The sequence below is a fragment of the Rhagoletis pomonella genome, unplaced genomic scaffold, assembly GCF_013731165.1.
Source record: "Rhagoletis pomonella isolate Grant_MI unplaced genomic scaffold, Rhpom_1.0 Rhpom_scaffold_00005, whole genome shotgun sequence".
Taxonomy (NCBI): domain Eukaryota; kingdom Metazoa; phylum Arthropoda; class Insecta; order Diptera; family Tephritidae; genus Rhagoletis; species Rhagoletis pomonella.
The window spans coordinates 44,056,577-44,071,926 of record NW_023458559.1 but is presented as its reverse complement, the minus strand read 5'-3'; the positions used below and the strand labels follow the sequence as shown (position 1 = coordinate 44,071,926).

Here is a 15,350-nt window from a genome sequence, read left to right as displayed (position 1 = left end):
AACACAGCGCACAACGTACTATTTAAATACAAATACTAATAAATCGTGTGAGAATTTAAAGCAAAATTTAGTAGCATAAAAGTTAAGCGAACCAAAAATATACCAAGTAAACTGGACACACATTTGTGAATATAGAGAAGAAAGGTTAAAAATAAAATACGTAATCAACAACCACCCAGATACATATGTATGTATGTATATGCATACGTATATTAGGGTGCCTCACCAAAAAAAGTTGCGTGTTTTTCCCCGAATCACAGTTCAACTTAATATTACCGGCGTGAGCTTTTCTATGCATAGTCGCGTCAAAATGTCAAATGTGTATAAACGTCACATTGAAATGTCACGTAATACAAATTTGGAATTTGAACTATGTGCATGAGAAATTTTTTACAGTAAATTGTCGGCTTAGCCTGTTACCGCAGAACTCCACAGGCGAACAGCGATGGCCTACCAACTGTCATTTTGACGAGCAATGTGATTGCAAGTTTTTGTGTGTGGGCACTTTGATGTCTTGAAATTAGCATTTGCCGCATGACGCCACCAGACAACATTCTCTCAATTTCGGTGTTTAAAAACATTTAAATCTTTAAAAAACTAGCTAAATAATTTCCTAAAACGTAATCATAAATTATCCAATACGGAACAGATTTTTATTTTGATTTAATATCAAAATTTCATCGATGTTACCACCAGCACGCTTTCTTTCAAATGAAAATATGGCTGTCAAACTATCGAATTGCCTGCAATAGATGTCAAGCAATAAGCGCTGACATATATTGCAGCACATAAGAAATAGGCGGTCTCCATTGGAAATATATTTTATGACATGGTTATCACGGCATCAGTGTTTTCCTGTGGAGACAGGGCCTTAGGTTAGCCTGTTACAAAATTAATTATATTTAAACTGCCGGTATCAGCAGCCATTTAAGTTAGAAAAGATTTTTTTCTTTTCGGTCAGTTTTCTTATTAAATTCAAATTAACGAAATAATTTTACACTTAAAGTGCTTCCGTGAAGGTACAGCCAAAATATTTTCGAAAAATATTCGGCCTATACTGAATATCGTCACACGTTTTTTTGGATGGAGAGTGATGCACCCTAATGTACATAAATAAGAGTATCAGCAACAAAGCGTTCGTTTGCTGCTGTGAATACGTATAATAAACCTTTAGTAAGCTGCTAAATGGATATACGTTATATGCAAGATTAACTTAAATCGAAAGTGACAATTTTCTCTTGAAATCATGCTATCTTTCACTAGATATTCAATATTCAATGTGTTATATAGCCGAAGCTAATGTCTAGGTATAATTTAACAAAAAAGGTTAATAAGAAGTTTATATTTTTATACAAAAGTTAGGAATCTCGCTCTTTAAGCTCAAATCATCTAGAATGAGTTAAGTTGTTATTCTAACCGCCTCGGATCAGCACACATTCCTATGTGTTTGTGTACGTACATATGCGCATACTTTTGTCTACATATCTACTATACATATGGATATTTATATCGCCAGCTAAGAGTGAAAAGTTGTTAAGTATATTTTTATAAATTTTACTGAAGAGGAAAATTGTATTTTCGGTGCATCTTTTGGACTTGGCAAATTTGACTTTCATTGAATATAAACCCAAAAAAACGAAAACAAGTACCTTAATCCTTTTCGAAGGGATGCATTTTTACTTTCTCTTGGTTCCTATATAAAACTATCAATTTTCATATAAAGTGGACTTAACAACTTTTCACTCTAAGCTAGCGAGATTCAACTTTTATACCGGCTGTGCCTTCTCTGCTGTATTCGCTTGCCAACAGTTTAACATTCCCTGCTGTTTACTTGTTGTACGTGTGTATGTACATATGTTGGGTGACTTTAGTAGCGTGCTAGTGAGCTGCTACTTATAGCATTAATGTGGAAGCGTTGCCATGTGTCGATGATGTTCAAGTTGCGTGAAATACCCAGATTTGATCTTATCAAGTTTCGGATGGATTCTGAGAGGTAATATGGATGTACGCAAATCAAAATTATCCAAAGACTGTACATAGATATTCCACCAAAACCTCGAATCAGATACTTACTTCCACCATTTAGCCTGACATACATACAAACATATATGGTCTGAAACGTTATGTACGCAGGCATGAAAAAGTCGGAACCTCTACAGTTTTGGTTTTTCCACCCTCAAATACTTACAGTGTACTCCATAAATTTTGACAACTACATATATACAAAGATTGCGAAAAAAACAAAATCAAACTAATAATAAAAAATATTTCAAAAAATATAAAAAAGTATCAAATTTTTTTATAGAAATAAATACTTATTTAAATATATCTCACACTAATAGAAAGCCAAGGTAATTACGCATATTTTGATTACTTAACTGATTTTCTGCTACAAATAGTTTTTCAACTGCAAAAAATTAAAAAAAAGATACTTCTCTGTCCAATATCATGATGAAATAAAGAATAATTGTCTTAGTTTTTTCGACAAAAAATTTAATAATGAAAATATTTCATATTAATATTAGTTAAAACTATTTACATATCAGGTAAAATTTTGTTCGATAGAGTTTCTGTCTTAATTTTTGGAATACGTCGCTCAAATGGAAAGGCCTGCATTTTTACGCCGTCTCTGAACGGTAAATAGTTGTTTACGAGAAACTCCCGAAGGTTTGAAATGTTTGAGGTTTGAGAAAAAAAAGCTGAATGATTCTCAGACCAGGTATCGAGTCTAGCTCCAGTCGGGTATCTCTAATTCGCGTATATCTATTCGACATTCTGTTATTGGGTCATTGAGTTTAGTTATTTCGATGTATCGAAAAACATCTACAATGTTTTAGAAGTTACGATGTTTTGAACACCTATTTTATTATTCCCTTCATATGCGGTCGCGCTGCTTTGAAATTATCTTATTTGAGGAGCGCTATCGTATAACCGGTTGATACATTCCCTTAATACCGAAATCCACTACTTTTCTGTGCGTGTAAATATAAATATCTTAATTTTAACAGTACGACAACCTTAAACACAACGACAACCAAGAACACAACAACAACAACAATAGCGAATTCATGAGTCAAGCGCAGTGCACAGACAACAGCCCCTTGTGAGCTCTTCACTTTAGTACTTGCTGATTTCTACCTGGCTTTGCATATTTCTCGTTCGCCGGAAGAAAGAATGCCATAGTATAGAAATTAAATAAAATTGTACTGAGTATGCCGAAATTGCAGTCCACAATGTTTTTTAGATGTGTAAAAATTTCATAGCGATATCTGTCAATTGAGTCTCATAAGAAATTCTTCCCAGTTATAAAATATTTATGTACAATGCGAGAAACCTAACTAATATCTTGAAAGCCTCTTCGCTGGTGTACCCAATTTTTTGAGTTACGACGTTCTTCTAGCAAGCGTGATATTTGTACATACATCCATACATACGTACAAGTATATATGTAGACTTGATGGACTTGCCTGAATGCAAAAGTACAGTAAAACCCGCTTAAGTACCTCACAAAAAATATCATCATTTTGAGGTACTTGGACGAGAACATAATTATTGATGTAGTTACATCTTCTTGATAACTTCATTCCCTAACAAATACCACGAAAGCTTAAAACATTCGCTTAAAATTTTCCAAATTTTATCAAAATTTCAAACTTGCTTCTCAGAAGTGTAACATTTTTTTATATACACTCCTATAATCCATTCAATTTCAGCGTAATAATTTGCAAGTTTCAAGTGGTTAAGAATTACCGTTGATTTTTTAGAAATTTTTGGGCAAAGGTGTGTAGCACTGCCACTGAATTTCAAAATACGTAAAAATTTGAAGAAAGTTTAAAAGAGCACTTATAAGTAAAATGATAAATGGGATGAGAAAAATTTAGGTACTTAGACGGATTGGGTAAATAAGCGGGGAGGTACCTTAGAGAGCGATTTTCTTTAGATCACATAAAAAAATTCACGGTGCCTAACAGGCTAACCTAATATTCACGCATGCCGCCAATTTATTGTCAAAAATTTCTCATGCACATGCAACTTGTATGAGATCAACCGAAATTGAACGGCGTGCGTATGAAGCTAACTCATTTTCCAATTTTTGTTCTGCGTGACATTTTGATTTGACGTTTCGCTCAATGAAATCAAATGCAAACGCATGCAATTCAATTTCGGGTGACGCAAAAAAACAAATTCGACGGCATGCGTACCAAAACGCAAGCCGCGAATATGAGGTTAGCCTGTAAAAATGTTTGGCCTCAAGCGGGTTAGGTACTTAAGGTGGGCGTACTTAAGCGGGTTTCACTGTATATCTCTTTTGCTTTTGGAAAACGTTAATAATACGTTTTCGCCGATTCATCCCCCTATTATATATATTTTGATGTTAATTCCAGAGTACATACGTGGTTTATTCTTTCGTGTTTATCTAACTCAACGAAATTCTCATATGGTATATAAAATATCCTAAAGTAGTAGTTGCTTAGTGTGCTGTTCAAATCACTCTGGCTTCTCTTCAGTTGTCGAATAAATCTTTCGCCTTTTACTAAAGATTTCCGTGGAGAGGAGCACTCTAATGAGTCTATAAAAAATTTTTGAAGGGTTTGCGACTCCATTGGTCGCGAACCGATAATGAATAAATTCAAAGAAACAAGAAACCAAGTCTTTTAGTGGTCAGTGTTGATATCAACCGTTACCAGGTTGAGGTTCGGACTTTTTTTGCCCAAAAAATGACGTTTTTTAACATCCCTATAAATTTTATTACTAAATTTTTGCGGGATACTTATTTTTTATGCGGATACTTTTTTAAATAGGCCAAAATTTTATATTTTCTATAAAGTTTTCTTCGTTCAAAAATCGATTTTCATTAATGACGTTTTCTAAATGTTTTATAAATCGCTACTTAATTGTGAAATTAGAGCATTTTATTTTTTGTGAACGAAGCAATGAAGAGAATCTCAATCACCAAAGCAGTGTAGGCGCAATTGTTTAGTTAGGCTAAAAAAGATGCTTTAAGCAAGATCTTAATAATACGTATCACATATTTTCATTTGTTAATTTAAAAATGTAGTTTAAAATAATACACTGTTTAAAAAACTAAATTTGATTTATTTCAAAGAAATTTTTATGAATTTTATACGGTAGACAAACGGGCTCGAGATTATTTGCATAACCCGCCTTTATTTGCTTTGACTCAATTTTTTTTAAATATGCCACTTATCACTTATATTTTGTGTTACATGTTATATTTTCCGACAGTAAGAGCAAATATGTGCTGCCATACGTTTTAAAAGTAAATACGCCACTATTAAAGGATTTTATTAAAACGCGGCCAACACAAAAAGGAGTTGTGCGTAAAATCGTCCTATCGCGCGATTTTATATAAAACACCCAGTAACCATATATTAATATAGTTCCATATATATCGAAAATTTTTAATAAAAAATCGCGCGATTTTTTATTAAAAATTTTCGCCTGCGGCGCTTTATATTCTAAAAATCAATACTTCCATAAATAATGAAAATTTTTAATTAAAAATCGCGCGATTTTTTATTAAAAATTTTCGCCTGCGGCGCTTTATATTCTAAAACTCGATACTTCGATGAATAATGAACATTTTTAATAAAACATCGCATTTTATTATAAAATCGATACTTCGATAAATTATGCAACTTTAATCAAAAATCGACCAATAAATAATTAAATTTTTTTATTAAATATCGCGCGATCATTATCTGCATTTTTTTATTGCTTCCGTTTTGTGTTTTTGAGGCATTTTTTCATATGTATGGCAGCCCTGACATTTCACTTCAATTGGTGTACAAAGCAAAAGGTGAGGTTAAATTCGGTATTTTTTGCAACTTTAAATGCGAATTACTTTAAAACTATAAGCCTCCGGAGGGTGGGGTCTTCAGATTTAGAATCTGAAAAAGCTCCTCTATACTCCCTAATATTTTTTTTTTTTCAAAGCCTGGATCCGTTTTGGAAAATTTTCCCCAATTTAATTTTGCAGCACTACATCTACTCATTGTCGCCGGCAAAATTAGAAATAGATTTAATTTGGCGACGTCGACAATTGCAGTCCTGCAGCCAAGATGTCGTGCTGACGTCAAAATAATTGTGTCCGTAAGAACGTGTGTATTTAAAATTTGACAGATGCTGCTTGTCGCTTGCTGTCGTCAAAGTGTTCCGAGCTTAATATGCGCATAAGAAGCCGAACAAATGCACGAAATTTTTGGGAATTAACTCGGATCCGGGCAGTTTTCGTTGACAACACTGGTCAGCTGTTGTCTTTTCTACAAGTAAGCAAACAAAGCGCGCGTGTCCCGCGTCCGCAGTAGCCGAGTGGTAAGAGTTACGGGATACAAGCCTGTAGCTGCCAGGTTCGATCCTCGGTTGGAGCGATTGCGAATTTTTTTTTGTTTTTATTTATTTTATATTTTTTTTATTTTATTTGATCTATATATTTAATGTTACTTTATTTTGTTTTCATTTGCTTTATTTTATATCACATTTTTTATTTTACTATCAGTTAATTTAAATTTTTAGAGTTGAATTTTAATAAAAAGTCAACAACAACTAACTGAAAGCAACGTAAAAAAAATATAGAACTTATAAAAAAAAGAATGAAAAAAAAATAAAAAAAAAATGAAAATTTAATTGGCCGTGGGACTCGAACCCACGACCTTGCGGCTCGTTTATCCGCATAACTGCCGTCTGTGAGGTCAAAATTATTATGCGCATATGTATGCCAGATTATATGCATAAGTTTTGCCGTCTGTCACAGCTTTTACTGAAAAGACTTTAAAAATACACCTAAAATTTTTTTGTTGTTTGCGCATATTAAGAGGGGTAACCATTTTCCTCTTTTAATGTGTGCAAATTTGCACACCGTGTAATAAAATAAACATACCAAATTTGTCGCAGAGAGCAAAATAGCACATAAAATGTTTAAAATAGAGTAAATGTAAGCCCCTAATGTTTATTATGTAGGAGATTATTATTATGTAGGAGATTATTATTATGTAGGAAATGTATTTTTAGTTTCAAAATTTTTGCAACTTTAAACATTTCGTGTGTATATTTATGTGTATATTTTAAAGTTCAAAATCAAATCCTGAACATCTTATACGTATGTATTGTTATACAGATTCCTGTTGAAAATTAGACACTTTTCAGTACGAGTTTTACACACACTTTTTAGAGTGTACAGGTACAAATGTAACATATTAATTACTATTTATTATACTCACTTTGCAAAGTACTTATGAATAAAAAATTAATTTATGAATTGAAATTACAAATGTTTGATTTTACGAAACGTAAAAATATATATACAAGTATTCCATGTCTTTAGTAGGATGAGTTAAATTATTTCTTTTTCTTGAAAATGTGTGGTTTTCTTACAAATTATGAGATGGTTACGTAAAAAAGAAAATTGGATACTTTTGGATACATTTGTGGGTTGGTCGGTGATACATTTTCTTGGGACAGCGCCAACACTGCTTGTAAGTAGAACTGATTTTGAATTATTTTCTTAATAAATCTTAACAAGCTTTGTTTTTTGCAGCAGCTTCTTCAAAAGATATTTATCCTTTGTACACAAATGACTTAAATACGATGCAAACCAAGCATACGCGCATTTTCATTTTGATTCTTGGACTAAGGATCCCGCGTTCAAAGGCTGGTTTTGTAAACAATTGAGCATAGTTGCCAAGTTGGTGCTTTAAGCACTAGATCTAAAGCTTTTTGAAAATTAAAACGCAAAAAAAAAAATTATTTAGTGCCTAGTGCCTTTTTTATTTTTTTAGTATTTTTTTTCTGAACTAAAATGACTTCTGACTTTTTGCGCAAATGAAATGTGGATTTATATTTTGTTTGTTATATAATGAGCTGGGCTTTCATGGAAAAATAATAAACATTAAATAAACAAAAGCTAACCAGCTAAAATCGATCAAATTGTTGTTGACTTAATCAGCTGATCACAAGTGTATGTAAAATGATTTTTATATTAAAGGATCTCAAACCAGTTTACAATGAATTTTAAATGTAATCTTTCGAAGTGAAATTTTAATATACCTTACATATATACTTATGTACCTTTGTATACAATAAAAGTTTAATAAGAACAATTACGTGTGCATAATTTGAAAAAGACGTTTTTGGGTAAAAAATGACTTTTTTTTCAGACCAAGAGGGACGTTTTCTCATGCCGAAGACCCGGCAACACTGGTTGATATTTAAGATTTTTAAATTGTACCAAATTAATGATGAAATGACACTTGAATGACCATTTTCACATGTGACTCCGCCAATGCAGGAATATCCTCGTGATGAAAGTAATCGTAAAAGCTGGTGCCAAGCATTTCTTGTGGCAAGAAATCAATGACGAGTGTGGTCTAAAAGAAAATGCAATGACAGTTGGACCATTCGATAGTTTTGGGCCTCACCATTCGTCAAGAATTTGATAAATTCCTCTCAGCGGTTCTACCTTCCTAGTTTTTTTTATCATGATGTATCCCAATATGAGTGCCAAACGAATGAGGTTTAAAAAGGTTGCCAACTGTTCAGAAATTTAAACCCAAACTACATATTCAATATTTTCAATAAAGTATTTCAACAGGGGTATCAATGGAAATGGTTTTAAAATGGCTTTATTTCTAAACTATATGTTTGTATGGGGGTTGTCCTTTTTTTAATCTATATATATTTGAATTCAGTTAATTGAAAAGTATCACAAGAGAGAGGTTTAAGAAAGTTTTAGTTTGAAAATATTTTGGTGATGGTAAAAAAATTTAAAATCTCCCGCTTTCAGCATAGTTTAGGTATGGTGAGATTTACTGCAATAAATTACACCTAATGCTTGAAATACAATACCGGCGAACGGCAAACTTCGCCGAATTGCGCGATGCTGTCGTTCACCGTTCGCCCAGCTATTTCGCCTACTTAAACAGAATTAGAGCGATAGCGAAAACAGCTGATCCCATTTGGTCGCCTTTATAATTTGGGTGACCATATTTGGAAAAAACTAAATCATATTTAGAAATGAGGAAATGATAACAAAATAAATGTAAAACAAAGAAAGATTATTATAAATAATTTGTTTCAAGCCAGATTTAACGAATCCACAACTATATTTTTCAAACAACAAAAAAAAATCGTGTTTAGGTTGTTTTCTTTTAAAACTTTGAAAGCAAAAAAGAAATACGGCCACCTTTGGCACGCACAGCTGTCATCGCCCAGCAGGGCGATAGAAATAAATCTATCGCCATGAAACGCCGCCAAGCGAACTTCGCATTTCGCTTTGGCTGTGTTCAATTTCATATGCTTGCGGGTGTTCTAATTTTGACAACGCGAATTTCGCTGTGGTGAGTTCGCCGTTCGCCGGCATAGTATTTCAGCTATAATGTAGCACGCAGAAATTTCATACTCAGCGAAGCAGGTGAATCTGAATCTGAAAACAATCTGAAAAGAATAGGAGCTTAAGACGATGTTCCTATTATTTCTTATTATTTTTTTATTTATGTTGTATTTTGTAGGAAATAATTCTTAAAGTTAAGGGAACAGACTGTAACCAAGCAAGCTGATCGCGTTGACAGTAAATCAAAGCAAACGAAAGTCAGTACGGCGAACAAAGCAAACCTACATTGGGCCAGCACCTTTTTTATTAAAAATATTTCTTAAAATTTTGGTAACAATTTTTCTTGCTCTATAATTTGTTATTGTATAGAATATTAAAAACTGGAGAGTTTATTTTTACTTTTTGAAATATAAATTTGGAAATGTTAAAAAAATAAGTACAATAAGCTAAAAATATTTTTTCAAAATTTGTTTAAATCTCATTATTAATGAAAATGATTATACATGCAGTAGAGAGTTAAAATATTTTTTTAGAAACATAAATACCTAGGACATACTTATGTATTTCTTTTAAATTCTTAAATAAAAAATTCTTCGTTGACAAATTTTAATAAATTTTTTTTTATAACAACCTTATAATTTTGTTAATATTTTTTTAATAAAAAAGAGTTTTTTATTCGATAATTAGAATATATGGGGCAGTTTTAGAATTTTGTAAATATGTATGTATGTATGTAGTACATGAAATGAAACTGACTTTAATAACAAATCCGTTTCACAACAATAAATGAACTTTTTCCATTTGCTCACTTGCAGTTTATCTCATACTTGGCCACTACTATGAGCATGTTGGCCTGATGGTCAGTTTGGAACGTAAAGGGCTATTGGCCAAAGGGGAATATTTTGTTGTTGGCATCGATATTGAACAATATGATCCAGCTAATCCGGATAAATATTTGCGCGGTTTACTGCTGGAGAAAATCGATTTAAGCGCAGAAGTGGCTTTTCAATCATATGTGGGCATCTTTCCAACAGCGTCATTGTCGTTTGCTAAATTTGCCAAGGAGGTGAGTGGAACATATACATATGTACATATTTCAATTAAAGTGGCGAAAAATATGTGCAAGTAAAAAGTGTAATTAAATACATATGTATGTATGTACATTAGGGTGATATTTAAAATCAAATGACCAAATGGCCACAGATATCACACATAAATTTTGGTTACGATTGAAGACGGTTAAGGCGCGTCGCACAGGGGGCAAAGTACAGACTCTTCTATAGAGACTCAAACAAATTAAAATAATTTTTAATAATAATACACAAAATCGATACAACGATAGTCGAAGATATCACATATAAATTTTGGTCCCGATTGGACTCTGTTAAGACATCTTCTTAATCTGACCTCTGACCCAAGTGCGACACGCCTTAACCGTCTCCAATCGGGACCAAAATTTATATGTGATATCTTCGACTATAGTAAATAGCATTGACGTAGGGGTTGAGGCTTAGGAAATGTGATGTAAAAATTTGCGTCCTACATTTAAGGACCACTCTAATGTACATATGTCCATTTAATCGTTATCAACACTTTTGGCTTAAGAGGATCACTGATAAATTAGTTCTTTTATGGTAAATGTGAAGCTACATACTTACATGGCGTGTGTTAAATTTGGAGCTTTCCTTGGTTCTTTTATATTTAAGTACATAATGAGATTAACATCTGCAGATCTTATACAAACACATGTACATATGTCAATCATTCCTAAAGTTCACTATTGCAGCTGGCGACTTTGTAAAAGCAAAATAAACTAATTATGCCAAATACATATTTGGACTCTTAACTGTTATTCTACTAGTTAATGTTATACTCAATTTCACAATACTGCAACCGCAACTAATTAAGCTTAATGACAATAAACTGCAATATTATGGCATCAGTATGTATAACGATTTTAATCCCACAGTCAGTACAAACAAGAATTGAATTACATAAGTGCTCAGCTAATCTATTTATTTATACATAAAAATATATTCTTATTTTTTTTTTACATATACATATAGTGGTCCACAAAACATTAGGAGCGAGATATTCTGATCAGTTTTTGCTATTTGTCTTTTGTTCATTTAATGTTTAATATTTTTTTTTAAGTCTAGCTAGTTATACAACAAACACCAAATAAATTCAGATTTAAGTTTTTGTACAAAAATTATAAAAATTCTGAAAACAGCATACCAAGACTTTTTGTGAACATTCTGATTAAAAAGTTTGAAATTTTGGTGAAAATTTGCAGAATTTGTATAATTTTTATTCAAAGTTTGAAATATAAATTTATATAGTGTTTGTTGTATGACCAGCTAGACTTTTATAACTACTACTTAGCTGATCCACACCTAAACATACGCAAAATGTACTGATCAGTTTGAAGTTTAGATGATTTAAAGCTTAGTATGTATGTGATAAGCTTTCAGAGGGTAGGGTTTTGAAATGATTGAGGTCGAAAATTTAATGATTGGCAACGATTTACGAAGATTTTGGTTAAACTGAGGCTAATAATGCTAACAAGAATGACAACGTGTATTAGTTAAAGGCATAATTACATAAATATGTATGTACATTAGGCTGTAACACCTTTCAAAAAAGCAAAAAAAAGTTCGCCGTGCACCCCGGAATTTAAGGTATTTTTGCAAGAAAATGTGGAAATAATTTTTTTTTACATTTTTCGTTGACATTAATCGACAAAAAAATTTTTATTTTAATAGTTCGACTGGAATAAAAGAAATATTTTCTTAACAAGATTTGAAGGATTTTTGGTTAGATTTAAATAACTGACATTAGGGTGATCAGGAGTGGGATATGGTGGATAAGTATTAACACGGTCAATGAACTTTAGGAATAAAAACTGTCCAAGGCAAAAAAATCGATAAATTATACTTTAAGATCCCACTGTAAAAGCCGAAGATATTTATGATGAAAAATGTAAAAAGACCCTACGTAGGGCAAAGAAAAAATCGAAATGGCCTTCGGTTAGAAATATTTCTTTAGCGAAACTTTTCTGTTATGGCCTAATTTACATTTTTTCGTAGGTATATTTGTGGCTATAAAAGCACGTACTAATGCGTATCTAAGCGACAATTATCGAGTGTGGAATACGGGTATAGTCAGCAGAAATGCCCCCAAATAAATATCCATACATACTATGTGTATCTTAATAGAAAGCTAATGGAGTGATATGTGTGAAAAGGATGCAAAACGTGCGTGAAATATTTAATACTTATCTTAATCTTAATAAACCTTCCGGCTTGTGCCTTAAGTGATATTTTATTTTTCTTGTCTCTTTCTCTATCCTTGCTGCTTAGGTCAACAAATACATGGAGCTGCCGCCATTCAATTTTCCCAATCCTCTAGGCTATTTTGGTGGCGAAAAGCAGGTGAGTGCGAAAACGTGTTGGGTGTGAACTTTAGTGGTACTTTAAGGCACATTTAGTTTAAAGCAGGGACGGTAATAATTATGAGTAAAATAATTTAAATCAGCATTTAATCATTATTTTATGATTTTTATTTTTTTCGATCACAAATAACGATTATTTTATGATTTTTATTTTTTCCTCAGAAATAAAAATTATTATTGAGTTTTGTTTTTCCAATTAAAAAATAATGATTATTTATAAAATAGAAAAAAGCCATACAGAAGCATTCTACTGAAATTTTGACCTGAAAATTTTGGGACTTAATGCTTTTATTAGGATGTCGCTACCTCTGAAAAGAATACATCAGAAATCACGCTGGTATAGCTTTTGAGTATTTTGAATGATCATTATTCTTAAGTGAACAAATTTTGATTATTTTCCGTCCCTGGTTTGTAGTGAGTAATTTTTTCATGTATGTACGTGCTATGCAAATTAAGAAATTCTTAGTTCATTCTGTCATAGCTTTTCTTATGTTAAAATAACTTTCTAACTTTCTTCCGCAGATCAGCGCTGAGGCTGCTTACCTCTACGATGCCGTTCATTTGTATGCAAATGCGCTAATAAAAGTTTTGGAGGCTGGTGACAAACCAAAAAATGGCACTGCTATCATTGCGGCTATAAAAGGTTCTAAATACCTGAGCGCCATGGGGTGAGTAGAAAAAGGTGTTTTCTTTTTCTTTCTTTTTGTGTTTTTTTGTTTGAAAAGACAAATACGACTACAATGTTGTTAGTTGTATATGGTAAACATTGAAGTACACTTCAGTTGTATATTGCTTTTTAACTATTGCTTTGGGGAAATGTATGTTAAAATGCCATCAAATTTAAAAGTAATGGCCTCTATGGTGATTAAGCGCTTTATTCGCTTTCTTTTTAAGGCGAAAAAAATTTTTTGATTACACTTAAATAATGAATTCTCGGTATTTAATGGGCTTATTGGTATTTTTTTCGCTCATAAAATAAATGGAAGTTTTAGCGGGCATTTTAAAGGGCTTCCGTGGTCGTAAATTTTTACACATTCTTTTCATATTAATTACTTGCTTTTTTACTTTTCTTTAAAAAAAATCAATAATTTCTACTTGTCTTCCTCCTTTGCAGCTACCATGTTTACATTGATGAGAATGGCGATGCCGCTGGCAATTATACAGTATTAGCGCGTGGCTATGCGCGAAATAGTCGAAATATGACAGTTCCTGGCCTAGTGCCGGTGGGGACATTTAGTCAGACACAAAGTGATAAATTACCTGTGAGTATGAGACAATTAATTTAGTAGCGTTTAATTTGTTAGAAATTTATTTATATGCCTTAATGTCTAATATTGGTTGTGGTTTCTTACTTTTTTACTTAAAAAACATACTTTTACGATTAGCTAAGGTTACCTTAATCCTTGAGGGTGCTTACTTAGATTCAGCGACATTTGTGAAGCCACTGGGGTCTAAAATTATTTCACTTGATACTCAGTAAAAATTCCCAATAGCTATCGATCTGCTGTGAGCTTTTGCCAAGAATGTGCTGGGCAGATATGGTTTTAGAAAGTCAACCTCATTCTATAAACCTATATAGTAATCGTTCTTGTGGTTACCTTGTTTAATCAGTGTCTCTAACCAAATGCCCTTAAATAAGTTTAATGGTGAAATTCTGTCTTTCACTGCAGGCTATATAAGATTCTACTATGCTGTTTACCTTAATCGAAGTTTCTTATGTAAATAAGGGTGGTACAAATTGTTTCGCAGCCACCTTCCATTACTGGAGAATACGAAAAATAAGTACACCAGTATTTTTTTATTTAGAAAACGGTAAACATTTAACCGTGCCGCTGGGACTTTGGAGTTTTCCATATATTTTATATGGGAAAAAGACATTTTCTCGTATAATTACGACACAATCGTTAAAAATAAATAATTTCTTATCGAATAAAAATGATAGTGTTATATGCCAGGTATCAACCGTTCAAACTCTTAAGTGCTCATTAGCTCGAGGTGAGATAAGCACGATGGTTTTAATTTCTTCTGGTATGTAGTAGAATGAAAATTTTTTAGCGAATCTGCTGCTGTAGAGTGCTACCGTGGACCTTCGTCGAAAAGCCGCTGACTTAAGAACTGCCCTCGTTCTAGGTCTTATGAAAATTTCTAAGTTGCTAAATAAATTTTTATTTTTTTTTTAACAAATTTTAATTTAAAATAACTCATTCTACTAATAACTACTGCACTGTACAAAATTTTTGCACAACTCATCTAATACATTATTTTAAAAATTTCTCGTTGAATTAATGCTTTGAATAACAAAAAAAAAAAAACATTGAAAAAAATAATATATGCCAAATATTCCAAAAGAGTTTTCTGCAGGTGAGTGTGCTTTTTCTTATGCCTCTAGAGTCCAAACTCCTTACTAAATACTTTTTGCTTAATAATAACTAAACAAAAACACTTACAATCGAACACTTATTTAATCATTAATTGCCATTAAAATATTAAAAGTGTTGCGTTACTCTCAAATAGGATCTCAATTTATATGGCAAAATCCATTGGGTG

The 15,350-nt window shown here is 32.2% G+C and overlaps 1 protein-coding gene and 1 non-coding gene across 2 annotated transcripts in view; both read left to right on the top strand.

Moving 5' to 3' along the window:
- LOC118740122 (receptor-type guanylate cyclase Gyc76C-like) overlaps window positions 1-14,482 on the top strand; it is a 24,467-nt gene extending 9,985 nt beyond the window's left edge. The window contains exons 5-9 of the mRNA XM_036471616.1: window positions 10,165-10,415; window positions 12,712-12,783; window positions 13,326-13,471; window positions 13,918-14,065; window positions 14,474-14,482. Coding sequence (XP_036327509.1) covers window positions 10,165-10,415; window positions 12,712-12,783; window positions 13,326-13,471; window positions 13,918-14,065; window positions 14,474-14,482 — 626 coding nt within the window. The remainder of the gene's footprint in view (window positions 1-10,164; window positions 10,416-12,711; window positions 12,784-13,325; window positions 13,472-13,917; window positions 14,066-14,473) is intronic.
- LOC118740255 lies at window positions 4,489-4,613 on the top strand. The gene has a single exon (XR_004993103.1). It is a non-coding gene; the product is annotated as a U5 spliceosomal RNA (small nuclear RNA).
- Window positions 14,483-15,350: the final 868 nt, after the last annotated feature.